General features: G+C 41.2%; 1 protein-coding gene across 2 annotated transcripts; it reads right to left on the minus strand.

The window, feature by feature from the left end:
• Positions 1-264: 264 nt before the first annotated feature.
• MAT2B (methionine adenosyltransferase 2 non-catalytic beta subunit) lies at positions 265-13156 on the minus strand. 2 transcript variants are annotated; one of them, XM_066197162.1, is made up of 7 exons: positions 13133-13156; positions 8148-8342; positions 7227-7341; positions 6783-6935; positions 3920-4113; positions 2861-2974; positions 265-1873 (listed from the first exon to the last, which is right to left on the minus strand). In XM_066197162.1, exons 1-7 carry the CDS (start codon positions 13151-13153, stop codon positions 1703-1705), a joined length of 963 nt encoding a protein of 320 aa, XP_066053259.1. In that variant the 5' UTR covers positions 13154-13156; the 3' UTR covers positions 265-1702. The 2 variants fall into 2 exon arrangements, with proteins under 2 accessions (XP_066053259.1, XP_066053258.1); XM_066197161.1 differs by lacking the exon at positions 13133-13156 and adding an exon at positions 11119-11224.
• Positions 13157-13803: the final 647 nt, after the last annotated feature.

The following is a 13803-nucleotide window of genomic DNA, read 5'->3' on the forward strand; positions in this document are numbered from 1 at the left end:
TCCAGCCCTGAGGCCCAAGATGTTTCAGGGCTCATATTTTCAACACCTTCTGTATCTTTTGAGTGTCCATTTATCACATCACCAAGGCAGTGACACTGACAGAGAAACTGATCCAACCAATTCCATGTCTGGAAGTAATTATTGAACTGAAGAGGGAATAAAATCACAACGCTGATAGGGCACACAGATTTCAGGAAGAATTGCAAACATTTATGATTCAGATAAACAAATCCCAATGGTAAAGAAAGAATCAACGACTGCATCTCATGCCAGCAATATATATTTATTGTCATTTTGGAGATAGGTTACCATGTGTGTATCAGGACTTCAGCCTAAAAACAAATTGGGATTATGAATGCTTAGCAAATGCCAGTTGAAATGAAATGACTGAACGTGAAGCTGACCCTTACAAGACCTTCAACTGGTCTATTTTTGTGTGCGTCTCCCCCACACACTTTAAAAAAAAAAAAAAAACCGAACATCTTTCTCTTCCCCTTCATTTCAGCCTCAGAAAAATAAATGACCATCCAGTTGCACCTTTTATTAGCTTTACTAGTATTCTGCTGCAATATCAGAACATTTACATTGTTGATTCTACAACTTCAAAAGGAAGCAAAGCTGTACAATGTTCTTCCTCCACATTACCTGGCTATTGAGTCCAGCTTTAAAGACTGTCTTATATTAGACTATTGCAGTTTTATTATGCTGCAAACCTTCACCACACACACTTTGCTCTTACAGAACAAGCTGCAGCAGTGCCAGGTCTGACAATCTGTGCAAAAACCACTGCAGTGCTACAAATTATTGAACACCTTTCCTCTTCATCTCCAATGTACTGACTAACAAACATCTTCCATTAATTTAACAAGTTGCAAATGCTTTTCCCAAAAAGGGAAGGGAAGGATGAAGATATTTTGTGCTTTCATACAAAAACAAACAACCACCCAGTAAAAATAAAATAAAAAAAAATCCTTCAACTCCAATGCCCCACCCAGAAAAACCCCCAGGTCAAAACTATTGGCTGCCCACTGTCCCCACCCCCCCAGCTTAAGTCACCATGAAAACAAATGCATACAACTTACTGTACAAATACAAAGCTGCAGGCATTCAATTTACAGAACATTCTGAAAATATTTCAAGCATAAAAAGTACACTTGATAATTGCAAAAATAAAGTTTCACTTTTTTAAAAAACATTTTGATCAGAGCTCAAGCAAAACAAACACTTAAGGATTCCTACTTCAGCTTAACTCCCAAAGAACACCACCTTCAGAAATTAAAAACAAAAAACTCAGATTTTTGGTGATAAACTAACTGACCATGTCTTTCAATGAAAAGAAATGGTGTATACAACAATAGCACAGACCTTAAGCATCAACAACATATTTCAGCCAAAAGTAAGTCAGCAAGTGATCTGAGTCATTCTTAGCATTACACAGTACTCATTACTAAGAACCTCAATCCACCAAGAACAGATATTAAGTTAGACTGGTACAAATGGAAGGAAAAATCCATGACATCAAATAGGCTCAGTTTTTGTCACTGAACTTTTTTTAGGCTAAGTTAAACTAGTGCAAGACCATTTGTTTACCCAATTAAATGAAAGCTCATAAATGTCACAATTTAGGAACACTCATACAAAACTAATTTTTTTTCTTTTAAAAAAGTGCCACATACCATACTTTTACTAAAAAAGTTACAAACTAATGGAAGACTGTCTGTCTCCATCTCTTGTCAACAAGGAAAGGCCAAAGTGACTCTCTGATCCCAGCTCGAAACGGCGTCCTCTGACCTATCCCCAGCATCTCCAGCTTGGAGCAGTCCAGCTGCGCATTCTTCGGGCGAAGAGCACCCACAACTGGACTGTCAGTAATCTGAAAGCAGAAACAGAAGACAAAAATCACCCCCCACACCAGTAAGTCATCAGAAGTAACAGAAAAATACTTGTACCTGTACGTTAGAACTTTTGCTTCACACCTTTCTATAGGTGTGGTCGCCTCCTCCCTTCCAACTATTTTGTGGGGATCTTTTTGGTTTGGATTTTTTTGCTATTTGCTTGTTTTATAGTTAATTTATTTCAACACATCAGGCCACATGAAGCGTTTTAAGGCAAATTTTTCTCACTCTTTACTGTTACTATTTGTGTTTTTCAACATGTTATTTGTATTTTCACTCTGTGATTATCATCAAAACGTAAGGAATGCTCCAGAATGTAAATGGAACCGTGTCTTGATCAATATACTTGAAGAGAAACAGAGTTGGGCAGAAACAATTCAGACTAAGTGTACTCCACTATTTTTCTTTCATCTTCCGAGTCTCATTTCAGTTCCAGTGTTCACCAATTCTGAATCCTTAGAATTTATTTTGTACATAAATAAAATCTTCTAGACACGTTATATGCCCACCAAGTTATCAGTATGTCTTTAAGAGTAGTCTCAAGTGTCAATAAAACTGCAGGACAGGTGTTTTAAGCAAAGCAAAAAGAATTTGTAGTTCTTAAATGCATGTATTCAGAAATAAATTTGGACATTGCACAGGTGTTATTGATAGAGCCCTATCTTCAAGTTAATGTTCTATCAGTCTGTAACATAAAAGTACAGATTTGCTTGTGACTAAGAGGAACTGTTCTGCAGAAATACCACTGCACTACAGACCGGGAAATTGGTGACTGACCGACTCAGTAATTTTCCTAATTCAGCAGATCAAAGCAGCTGCTGTTTTCCTGAGCAACAGAGCTGCTGTGCTGGGCATGCACAGCCCCTTCTGAAGAGGACGCTCACTTGTACAGCCAGTGGGAGACCTGCTACTTGTAATGATCAAGGACATGTATCTGCCTACAGGTCCAACAACACATCACTTACTGGTCTCAAGTGGCTGCTGGGAAGGTTGAAAGCATCTGCAATTGCACATGCCATCTCATACTTAGTCATCTGTTCATTGCCAGACCAGTGAAAGGTTCCTTTTATTGATGGGTCCTGGAAAAGAAAGAGGAAACACAGATGAAAGGAAGCAGCCAGTTGGCCCTCAGGTAATTCCTGTGCAAGAACTGTGCAGAATTAGCAACCAGCACGACCCTATCTCAAAAGACATCTTACAGCACCTCAGTGGTGTTCTAGAAACATCTGCACCCTTTCAGAGAACACCTGACCAGGGACTGAGATGGGAAACTGGTGTTACTTCTGTCTGACCAGACTTCACAGCCAGCCTGTGTCCTGGAGAATGAACAGGAGGGAAAGGAGCTGCCTACCAACCAAGCAAGGTCAAAGAGCTGGGGAGGAGGAACTCAGCTGTTCTGTGACGTTCACTTCCTCAACAACAAAGGCAAAAGGCATCACACACATTCTGAATGTTAAACTGAAAACTCCGCACAAGTCCAGTCAAACCGACTGGACCGTGTCCATGGTTTCAAAGTTACCATGTGGAAAAATAAAGGTGGCTGTTTGCTGTTTGGTTCTGTTACCTTCCAAAGATGGTAATCTGAAGGTGCTGTGGTGAACAAATACAAGGAAGTAATTTAGTCCAGGGGCTTTGTTTAGCCACATCAGAGTTGTTAATAAAGTAAACAAGTTCATCTTTGCAAATTACATTCAACCACATGGGGTTTTTTAGTTCAAACTAGCAATTTGTAAAAGGCATATCAGAGTAAGTCTGGCATTTCTAATTCTCTCCTCTATACCAGAAGACACAAGTCAATTTTCAGAAGGCTCAGTCCCATCTCCTCAACCATTTTTGTTTCAAAGACCACAACACCCTCATAGTCATGCAAAGATCCTGTGGTATTGCAGCCAGTTCTTTCCTCCCTCCCACCATTCCAGAAATGCAAATAATCCAGGTGACGTGCAGCTCCCAGTTGTCCAGAAGCAAAGCTGAGAACTCAAACTGTTTTCACCTTGCAGAGGCTCATTGCTTGCCATTCTTACCAGCATTCTCTTCTCTGCTAGTTGTCTGCAAACGGCTGCTACATCCTTGACATTGGTAGGAAATCTCTGCTGCCAGTGGTCCATGTTGGCAGATTTATTACTGAACTGCACTTTATCAAACATAACTGTCACAGCACTTTCCTCCAGTCTTTCCACCTCTCCATACAAGACAGGAATCCTAAGTACTGCAGTTTCTAAAGGAAAAAAAATATTTTAGATCATGGGTGGGGACAAATGCTGCAGCACAATCTAAAAAGTGGAAGTGTTAAGAAATATGCTGATCATATTAAGCATCTACAAATCACAAATAAAATGCAAGTAGTATGTTGGCTCACAGAATATAATTTTAATTTCTATCAAAACTAGTTTATAAACACTAGAATTATAGACATTATTATATTATGATTTATTTTCATTTATGCCATTGATTCCCAGAAAGTTAACAAGCTTTCATTAATTGCATAAAGATGCCTGTTTGGGTTAGAACAAAAATGAAAAAAATTTAAAAACCCATCTACTCTGTGCAGCTACTCCAGCACTCCCCATCCTCACTGGGTAAGAACAAGGAGAATAATTCCCACCAATCACAAGTCATCAGGCTTCAATTACCAAGATTTTTCATCCATCATGCAGAAGCCTCCTGTATAAAGGAGGGTATTATTTACCAGAAAAAAAGACATGAACATTGAAATAAATGAATAGCTTGACAAATACAGAATAGGGTCACAGAACACAACAGTAAATAATGTTAGATTCCAGGACAGTGATTTGAGGGATTAACAAAAAGCAGAGAGAAGCATATTTCATGATGGAATACATCATACTAGTCTATCTCCGTCATGAAGACTCAAAAAGCCTCTGAGGAGAAAACCAAGGCTATGATAAATTACTTAAAAGTAATAGTTTTGCTGAAAGAGAAAACAAAAAAAATCAGACCTGAAATTAGAAGCTGAAGTCATCAAAACATTACCATTCTTAATATATTTGGAGGACAATGTGATAGATATTGGAGAGAAACAGAAAAAGCTAACACAGAAATTATTCTCACAGAGCAGTACACCAGAATAAATACTTAAAGAAAAACAAATAGAAAACCCAACATGACACTGATTTCCTGCTGCTCTACAAGCAGTTATTTGGTCACTCAGCAGATGTTCTTCCTATCTTTAAATACTGGTTGAAACATCTCTTTTTTAATTGTGTTAAAAATATTCATTCTTTGAGAAGAAACTGCCTTCCTTTCGTTCTCAGCTCTCTGAGACTTGGAGAGGATCAGCCTCATGACTAACAGCTCTGAGAACCTCTTGACACTTTGTAGTTTTATAAGCATGACTATATACATATATATATACACACATATTTATTTACAAGCATGTATTCCCTTCTAACCAAAGCAAAGTATCTTTTTAAAAAATTTTAAACCCACCAACTGGAGATTTTTGCATTTTACAACAGAAATAGACAGGAGAGTTCTTCACACAGCAACAGATTTGACCAGGGGAATTCTACCTACACGGTATCAGCAAATTAGTGCCTGAAGCACCAGTACATGGAAAATACTTGTATTTGTATGAATCAAGAGAATTCATATTTTCAAACTCTTTACTCAGCACCACCCCAACACTCCTCCTGCTAATAATACCACTGCTACAACCCACTGCTGCCTGACAGATCCTGCTCTGAAAGGTTACAAAACCAAACTGCAGAGTGGAGCTGGGGGAAGGGTCCAGCAAGATTCCCACACACACTTGCATTTGGTAAAGTCATTTCTTCATTACCAGTCTAGAAGAGGGAGCAAACAGCATCACAGTCACATTCAGAGATGGTATTTAATGCAGAGGTGGAGTGAATAACTGGTCATTTAAATTTATTTTTACTTAAATGAGACTTTTCCTAACAAAGTTTTTTTTTACAAAGTTTATTTCTTACTAGTAATACCAATTCCATCATGCGCAGGAGATTTTTACTTACTGGAAGACCATCACTCTGATTTATCAATAGCTTGGTTCTCTGGCTGGGAAGCACAGAACCACACTGTATCATACTGACACATCACATGCCTCTTCAGCATGTGGACTGAGATTATTTTCTTCAGATTTTTGGATAAAATACAAGCGGTTCTTTCCTTATAATCTGTTACTGGACACTGGCAGTGCACTAACTAGAAACAGCCAAATATCTCCCTTGTACAGGAAATAATCTTAAAGTGAACACACTCTTTTCCATTAAGCAGAATTTTAAAAATTATGTTTGGAAATTTTGCATGCCAAATTTTCAGCAAGAAAAGACACAAACAATTTTGAAAAATCTTGTTGTTTAAAACCATAAATATGTTATTAACCCTTTAGAAAGTGTTACAAGAAGGAATCTGATGTGTGCAGGAGAGTAAACCAAAATGGGTGGCCTGTTGGCATACATAACAGAGCAAAACCCAAGAAGTATCAAGGCTCCATGTGATTTGAGCTGTATTATTACTGAATCACAAGTCTGATTTTTCCTTTAAGCAAATATACACTGACAACACTTGCAATGCATCCCCGTAAATAACTGCAGCTGTATATCGAATGATGTATTTTATCTTTCCTTAGGAACAGCAGATTCACAATAGACAGAGGCGTAGGAATGTCCATCACGGAGACAAATGCCATGAATGAAGATTAGAACAGGTAAGAAATAAAAACTTTAGTCAAGATATAAGCAAGAGGGACTGCTAATGAGCAAGGAAACCAACTCCTAGTCACATTCTTCTCTGAAACTCGTTTCCATGGTTTTGCAACTCCATCAGTGACTTAAGAGTCTACTAAGCTAATACATAACTGAGTAAAAATAGAAAGCCTGCATTAAAAATGGTTGAGTGTCTTACCTTCATTGTTTTCCAGAACTGCCTTTTCACCCTCCAGTTTGGTTTTGCCATATAAATTCAGGGGATTTGGTACATCAGTCTCTTTATACGGAGGGCTTGTTCCATCAAATACATAGTCGGTACTAATGTAGATCAGAAATGCTCCAATTCCAGCTAAGAAGAATATGTTTATAGATAATTTATATTAATTTATGCCTTCTTTGAAATCCCAACAGACCCTTAAATCCTCCCAAGGATCTCATCCTTCCATGCACATTCATTCCTCCGGCTTTGTCTGTTCCCTGATCCTTCCCAGAGTTGTGCACACTACTCTTATGGAAAACAGGTCACCAGCACAGTGCTGGCAGGAGTGACATTCCCACTTGGACTATTTCCACTGATGTCCCTGAATAAATAGATGCAGGATTTTAACAAGACACCAGGTCCACGAGATGCTCTCCTTACCTGCCTCTTTTGCCAAGTTTGCTGAAGCAGCCACATTGAGCTGAGAAGCAGCATCTGGTTGACTTTCTACAACATCTGGCCTTCTCTCAGCAGCACAGTGGACTATAACATGAGGCTGGAAATTAAAGACTAATTTTAAACAACCAACATGTCAAGAGATGGCAGTTGCACCCCAACTCTAGTGATGATACCCCTCAGGCAAAACTAAGCAATAAAAATAGCACTGTTATTTTTAATTATGGCATTCCAAGGAACATCTTCCTTAGTATCTTTTTACAATATAATCATGCTGTTTCAAGATATGAAAAACATTTATCATTAATTGTGCAATTATGGTCTTTGGTAGTTTCAATTCTACAGCAACTTGGAAGTTGTGGGGACTTTTTTCTCTTTAACTCTGTATAGTAAAATATATATTAATACAAGATACATCTCTCTCACATAAAGGGTACTAAAATTTTTAGATAAGCTATTCATACATGGCTTACTTAACATGTGCAGATTATTAAGATGATATTTACTGTTTTATAGACTGGCACCCTGCATAATGCATTTCAGGTTTTATATATTCCCCTTGGCACTTAACACTGCACACTAGACAGAGTTAGTGCTGTTGGATTCACATTTCCTTCCACTTCCCCAGAAGTGCACACTGACACATTCCAGCGTCAGTAACTCAGGTGTATCTTTTCCTTTGCAGTGTGGGGCAGGTGGAGCTGTGCCTGCAGCCTGCCAAAGGCCAGGCCAGGGGGCACCTGCAGGGAAACCTCTGCTCTGGGTGGGGCACCACACAGCCACACCTGTGTCAGGGCTCCGCCAAAGCACCAGCCCCACTCCTGCCCCAGAACCCAGCAGCACTATCAGCTGACTACAGGACACATAAGGTACCCCTCCCATCCACTTCATACTCCAGAAACTCACCTGAAACTCATGGATAATGTCATGAACTGCAATAGAGTCCAGAAGATTGATCTGTTCAAACCTGGGCTGAGCTCTCCTATATCCACACCCAACGGCATTCCAGTTATTTTCATTGAACTCTTTAAACACAGCTCTGCCAAGGAGTCCCGTGGCACCAGTGATCAAAACTCGCCTGCTGGGAACGTCAACATCTTCCTAGGGAAATGACAACAGCAACAGTTTTGTTTCTACTGTAATTTGTTATTGTTTTTTCTTTTAAAGTATGCACAGTCAGAGGCTACTGTATTAAAAAAGCTTCTCCTGAGTCTTCTGGAATGTTTCATGGAACACCAACATCTGGGAGGACCAACATTGCAGCCAGTCAACTATTTAAACATAGATTCAAAGGTAATGAAAACAAAATTTCAGTGAGAAACTCACTTACTTCTGCAACAATCCAAACCACTAGTGAAGACGGAATTTTAAGTTCATTCAAAAGCTGATAGCTTTGTGCAATCTGAAAGGAGGGAAATAACTTTTTTAGAAAATGGACCCAAAAAATGTAACATTTAGGGTCCAAATCCTACAACAAATAATTCTGGATAGACTTGCCTGCTAAGAGCTGCAGCAATACAATATAACTTTCTGTAGTAATTAAAATCTTGAAATCTATTATTAAATAGAAGAGTAATTCATTGTTATTCAACACAATAATGTAAGTAAAACCAAGATATGGATCTCTTGTCAGTTTTATGAAATGCATCTGGAAATTATTTCAGTGACTAAAGCTGGACTTCAGCTCCTGCACATTCTGGCACTTGGGACAGCTGTGAACATCAGCACACACAAACTTCATCCCACCTCCCACTAAAACATCAAGTTTTCAAGACAGCAAACACAAGATCCACATCTGTCTCTGCAATCTTTCCTTTAATGCTTTCCTTCTGTATCTGCCATGAATAAACCCAAAAAAACCCTCCTGCTAAAAAGAGAACTGAAAGCATATCTCTACCATGCCTGTGCAAAAAAAAACCTTTGGGTGTGCAGAACCCACAAATCTTGGATTTCCTGACCACTTTTCACACAAGGACAATTTGTGACAAATTACTGTAATTCTGTACATCATAGAATGCCTTCTGCTATGCAATCTCAGTAGCCCAGTAATTTTGAAGCGTTGTACCAGGCTGCTACTTTTTGACTGCAGCACAGGAAGCCACAGCAATCACTTCCAAATGACTGTCTTTGACCCATGAAGTTACAAAGCTTTCGTTCCAAAAGGGTATGTGCAGAGGGGCACGATGGAAACAGCCCACCCCAAAACAACTGGTTCAAGTTCCCAGCACAGTGCATGCATTCTTCTCAACTCTAAATCTCCAGATGAAGGCTGACTTATCGCCATTAGTACTGGATGAAAATTAATAATTTAATGCAGACAGTTACCTGAAAATTACAGACTACAGCAGGCGATGCTTCAAAAAGTTACTTTTTTCCTCAAATTTTATCTGAGAACACAGGCTCATTTACCATTTTGAAAGGCTACCCAGGCTTCTCTGAACAGCATGAGCAAGAACATGCAACTACTGTTTTCTTCTGTACTTCTCTCAGCAAAGTCTGCCCAGAGTGTCACAGGACCTGTGATCAGGGCTCCCACAGCCAGAGCTGCCTGCTAATAAATACCCAACACCTGCTGCAGAACAGAGTCAAACGGTTCTGTAAAAACACCACTGAGTATCTTCAGTAAGTAGGAAGTGACCAACACAAAACCAAGCGTCATTTGCAAAATCTGATGTTTGAAAGCCTCATTCATCTAAGTTTGTTTATTTTACACATCATAAATAGGATGTTACATCAGCAGCACAGCTTGAACTGGACACAAACACAGCTTTCACCAGGCACAGCTTGCATGCTACTGCTGTTGTCCGTGAGACTAATTGATTCCAGTCACTCATTTCACCAGAAGTTTTAACATTCTGGTGATGCAAAACCTGAACAGATGAACCGTTTCCCTGTATGCTCCCTTGCTCCTTCACAGGACATCCCCTAGGTGCAGCAGCATTTCTGTGGTCTACTTACACCACTGAAACAGGAACTTCTGAGGTTTATAATGAATCATCCCATTTATTGTTATCTGATGTCCATATTAACCAACAAAGAAGTATTGTGTTTAGAAGACTCATTCACTTAAAAATAAACAAGTCACAGCATTGTCAGATTAAAAAGTAGCATATATGAGACACCAGATCACTCTGTAGACGCTACCAAAATATGAGAGTATAATTTATAAAAACAACAAAAGATGATGCATTTCAAGTTGAAAACCAGAAACAAGTACTTTTAAAGTTTTTTTATAAAGCTTTTCAAGCTCTATATTTTTATTTAGAAAATCACGATGAACTCAAACCACTAATTTAAAGGCATAGCCACTAAAACCCGGAAGCCACTGGTGTAACAGATCTGCAATAAAAACGATGAGATCCAAGTCAGTAGAGGGAAGGGAACGCGAGACTGAGCTCTCTCGGCTCTGACATCGCCTGCAGCCACGGAAAGCAAAAGGCAAAGCCTGGGGCTTTCCAAAGGCTCGCAACGACAGGTGAACCTCCCCTGGTGTTGCCAGAAGTTGTTGTGCCTTTCCCTACACGCCCAGCCCTCATTGCGGCGGCACCTCACGTACCCTGCGGGGCACCACCGACCGCGCCCGGGACAGCGGCCGGGGACGGGCCTCCCACGGGAATCCTACATGGAATCACCGCACACGGTCTCTATGGCCGAGCCCTTCCCTGTGCCTCGGGCTCGCCGAGCGCCGTGTCCCCGCGGCCGTTCCGAGCAGGCCGTGCGGATAAAAAACCACCCCGCTCCCGGAGCGCTCCCGGCTGCCGTCCTCAGGTACCTGCGGCCCCTCAGGGCCCCCCCGGGCCCTGCCCCGCCGCGAACTCGTCAGCCTGCACACCGGACCAGCCGCCCCGCGGCGGGCAGCCGGCCCCGCCGCCCTCACCTCCACGAGCTCGCAGCGTCCCGGCGCGAAGCGGATCCGGAGCTCCTTCTCCCGGCCCACCATGGCGGGGCCCGGCGCTCCGCCAGGGAGGCTCCGCGTGAGCGCCGCGCCGCGCCGCAGGGGGCGCCCTCGCCGCGCGCCCCACGCACGCGCCGCCCGCCGCCGCGCGCTCACTGGCCGGGGCGCGCCGGAGTGGGCGGGGCCGGGGCGGGTATTTAAAGGGACGGGCGCGGCCCGGGGGGACAGCGCGGGTCCGTACGTGCCGGGCGGGAGCCGCGGGGGGGAGCGGAGGGGCGGCCGAGGGACAGCCCGGCACTGTCATTGCCTGCGGCCAGCCCCGCCCGCGGCACGGAGCCTCCCAGCGCCACGGCAACACCGCGTGGGGGTAGGAAAAGCAGACGCGGAGGCCACGCGTAACCCTCCCGGCCTCAGGGCGGAGAAGGCAAAGCAGAGGGGCCTGTGCTCCCCGGGCACCGCGAGCACCCGGGCTGCCTTACCTGCAGGGCCGGCTCCTCTTCTCACGAGCCGGTGCTTTAAACAGTGATAAAAGTTAAGGCAGTAAGCACGTTTAACATCTGACCACGCTTTGCCTGTTGAAACTGCGAACTTTCTATTGTGATTTCTCATATGTAAAAAACAACGTGGAACTTAAGTATTAGACCAAAATATCATATTATCCGGCATACAGCTCTGTCATGTATTCACTAAAAATTACTTAATTCCTTCTTTTAGAATGGAGAAAAATAAGCATTTTCAATTTGCCTTTATCCAGTTTTATTTAACTGGTAAATCCCACAGAGAAACTGTGGCTGTTTTTAAGAGAGCAGTTACTGCTTACAGTACCCATCTTATATGTATCATTACATGCTTACAAAACGACAGACCTGATTTCTTCTTTAATACAAGTTTTCAAGGTAACACGACACTGTATACAAAGTGGTACTGTACCATTACTGATGCACACAGGCGGAGACTCGGCCTAGCAGTTTTTTAGCAAGAGAACTCAAGTAGATGCATAAAAACTACTGACCAAAACTCCTTCACACTTGTATCTATGCAGATGAATTTATCTCGACTTGATTAAAATAGTTTTAATTGGTAATACTTGAAGAAAATCAGGAGGATCTACCAAAATTTAATAGACTCATACTAAAATTTTATAGATTATTGTAAATGACCCTTATTTATGACAACTAATATTTAAAGGACAAAACAGTGTGTATACACGTAAAAAAATTAAACCACTTCAGCCAGTTTCTGCTTTCATGAAATACAGATGCCCTTTTTTCCCCCTCTGTAAAAAGCTGTTGATATTTAATTCTTTTCCATTAACCTTAGAATTTTATTTCAAAATATCAGTAACTCATAACTTGAAATCAAGAAATAGAATCTACAAAGAAATACCAAACTTTAGCAGCATGGAGGTAAAAACTCCATGTACACCTGATGCCACGTCATCTCCTCCCAACACAGCTTGGAAGAGCTCCCTGTGCATTTTAACAAAAACCATGATGGAGAAATAAAAATTTTGTCTTCTGGGCTGAGAGCAAGAGGAAAATAGTAAAAGCATGAACACCGAAATCTCAAGCTAGAATCATCAATCAGTCTATAAAATATCTTACCATCTTTGCCACCAGAGTCAGTTAAATTGTATGTAGGTTTTGTATCTTCATTACTTAACTTTTTTTCCTCAAATATTTAACTTGAGTTAGAACTCGTGTTCTGTAATAATAGTGTTCTACCTGTACTTTAAATCTCTACTATTGTTACATCCACTTTGTGAAACACTATGATTCTACAATAAAAATTGTATTGTTGTCTAGATCACAGTCACTTAAGCATTATGCATCCCTGGGTGTATAAATGGACCACTCATTAAGTTAACATTTCAGACTGTAATTCACAGAGACTAAAGCATAATTAAGTCTCCCTCTCTCCTCCCCCTTTGCTTTTACCTTGATCTTGTAACCAAAGTGTGGTAGAAACCTGCTAATGCAAATATCCAGAGCCTTACCTGCTCCATTTCCAGCAGCATTTCAGGCACTGCCAAACCACAGAGGGAATTCCCAGCCTAGGAAATCATTGCAGTTTAGCTGTGTCCCTTTGTGTATTGTGCCTGCGGGAGCGCACATGGACTGAGAGCAGCCCTGGCTCTGCTGACCTTTGAAACCAAAACAAATCCAAACCCTACATCACGTGTGGCACTGAATCCTGTTAAGCTTTTGGTCTGGTCATAGTGGTACCATTTAAGCAGCTCAGTATGAGCTTAAATTTTTACCTCATAACAGCCAGCATGAGCAAGCACAGCCATTGTGTGTGTGAGATCCATTCAAAGCACTGGCACTGATCTTACAGTTTGTCTTTTAGAGCAAGCAGGAGGAGGGCTCTAATTAGGTCAGGCAGGTTGAGAATTCTAAGAGCTCTTCACTTCAACTAAGCACAGCCCAGCTCTTGCTACAATACAGCAAGATGAATAACTTTGTGTTAAATCATGAACTTTTCAATTAAAATAAAAAAATCTTCCATAATGTAAAAGTAATGGATTTCTGCAGTGAATAGTAATGTCACTCGAGCCACAAATGTCAAGGTTTCAGGTTTAAATACTTCATTTCAGAGTGCATGAAAGCGAAAAAGCTTCCTAGACTGAAGTTGACAAAAACTCCTCAATTTCCCCTTGACTTCCAC

The sequence above is a fragment of the Chamaea fasciata genome, unplaced genomic scaffold (assembly GCF_029207755.1).
Source record: "Chamaea fasciata isolate MVZ Bird 193981 ecotype frontalis unplaced genomic scaffold, bChaFas1.0.hap1 SCAF_15, whole genome shotgun sequence".
NCBI lineage: Eukaryota > Metazoa > Chordata > Aves > Passeriformes > Sylviidae > Chamaea > Chamaea fasciata.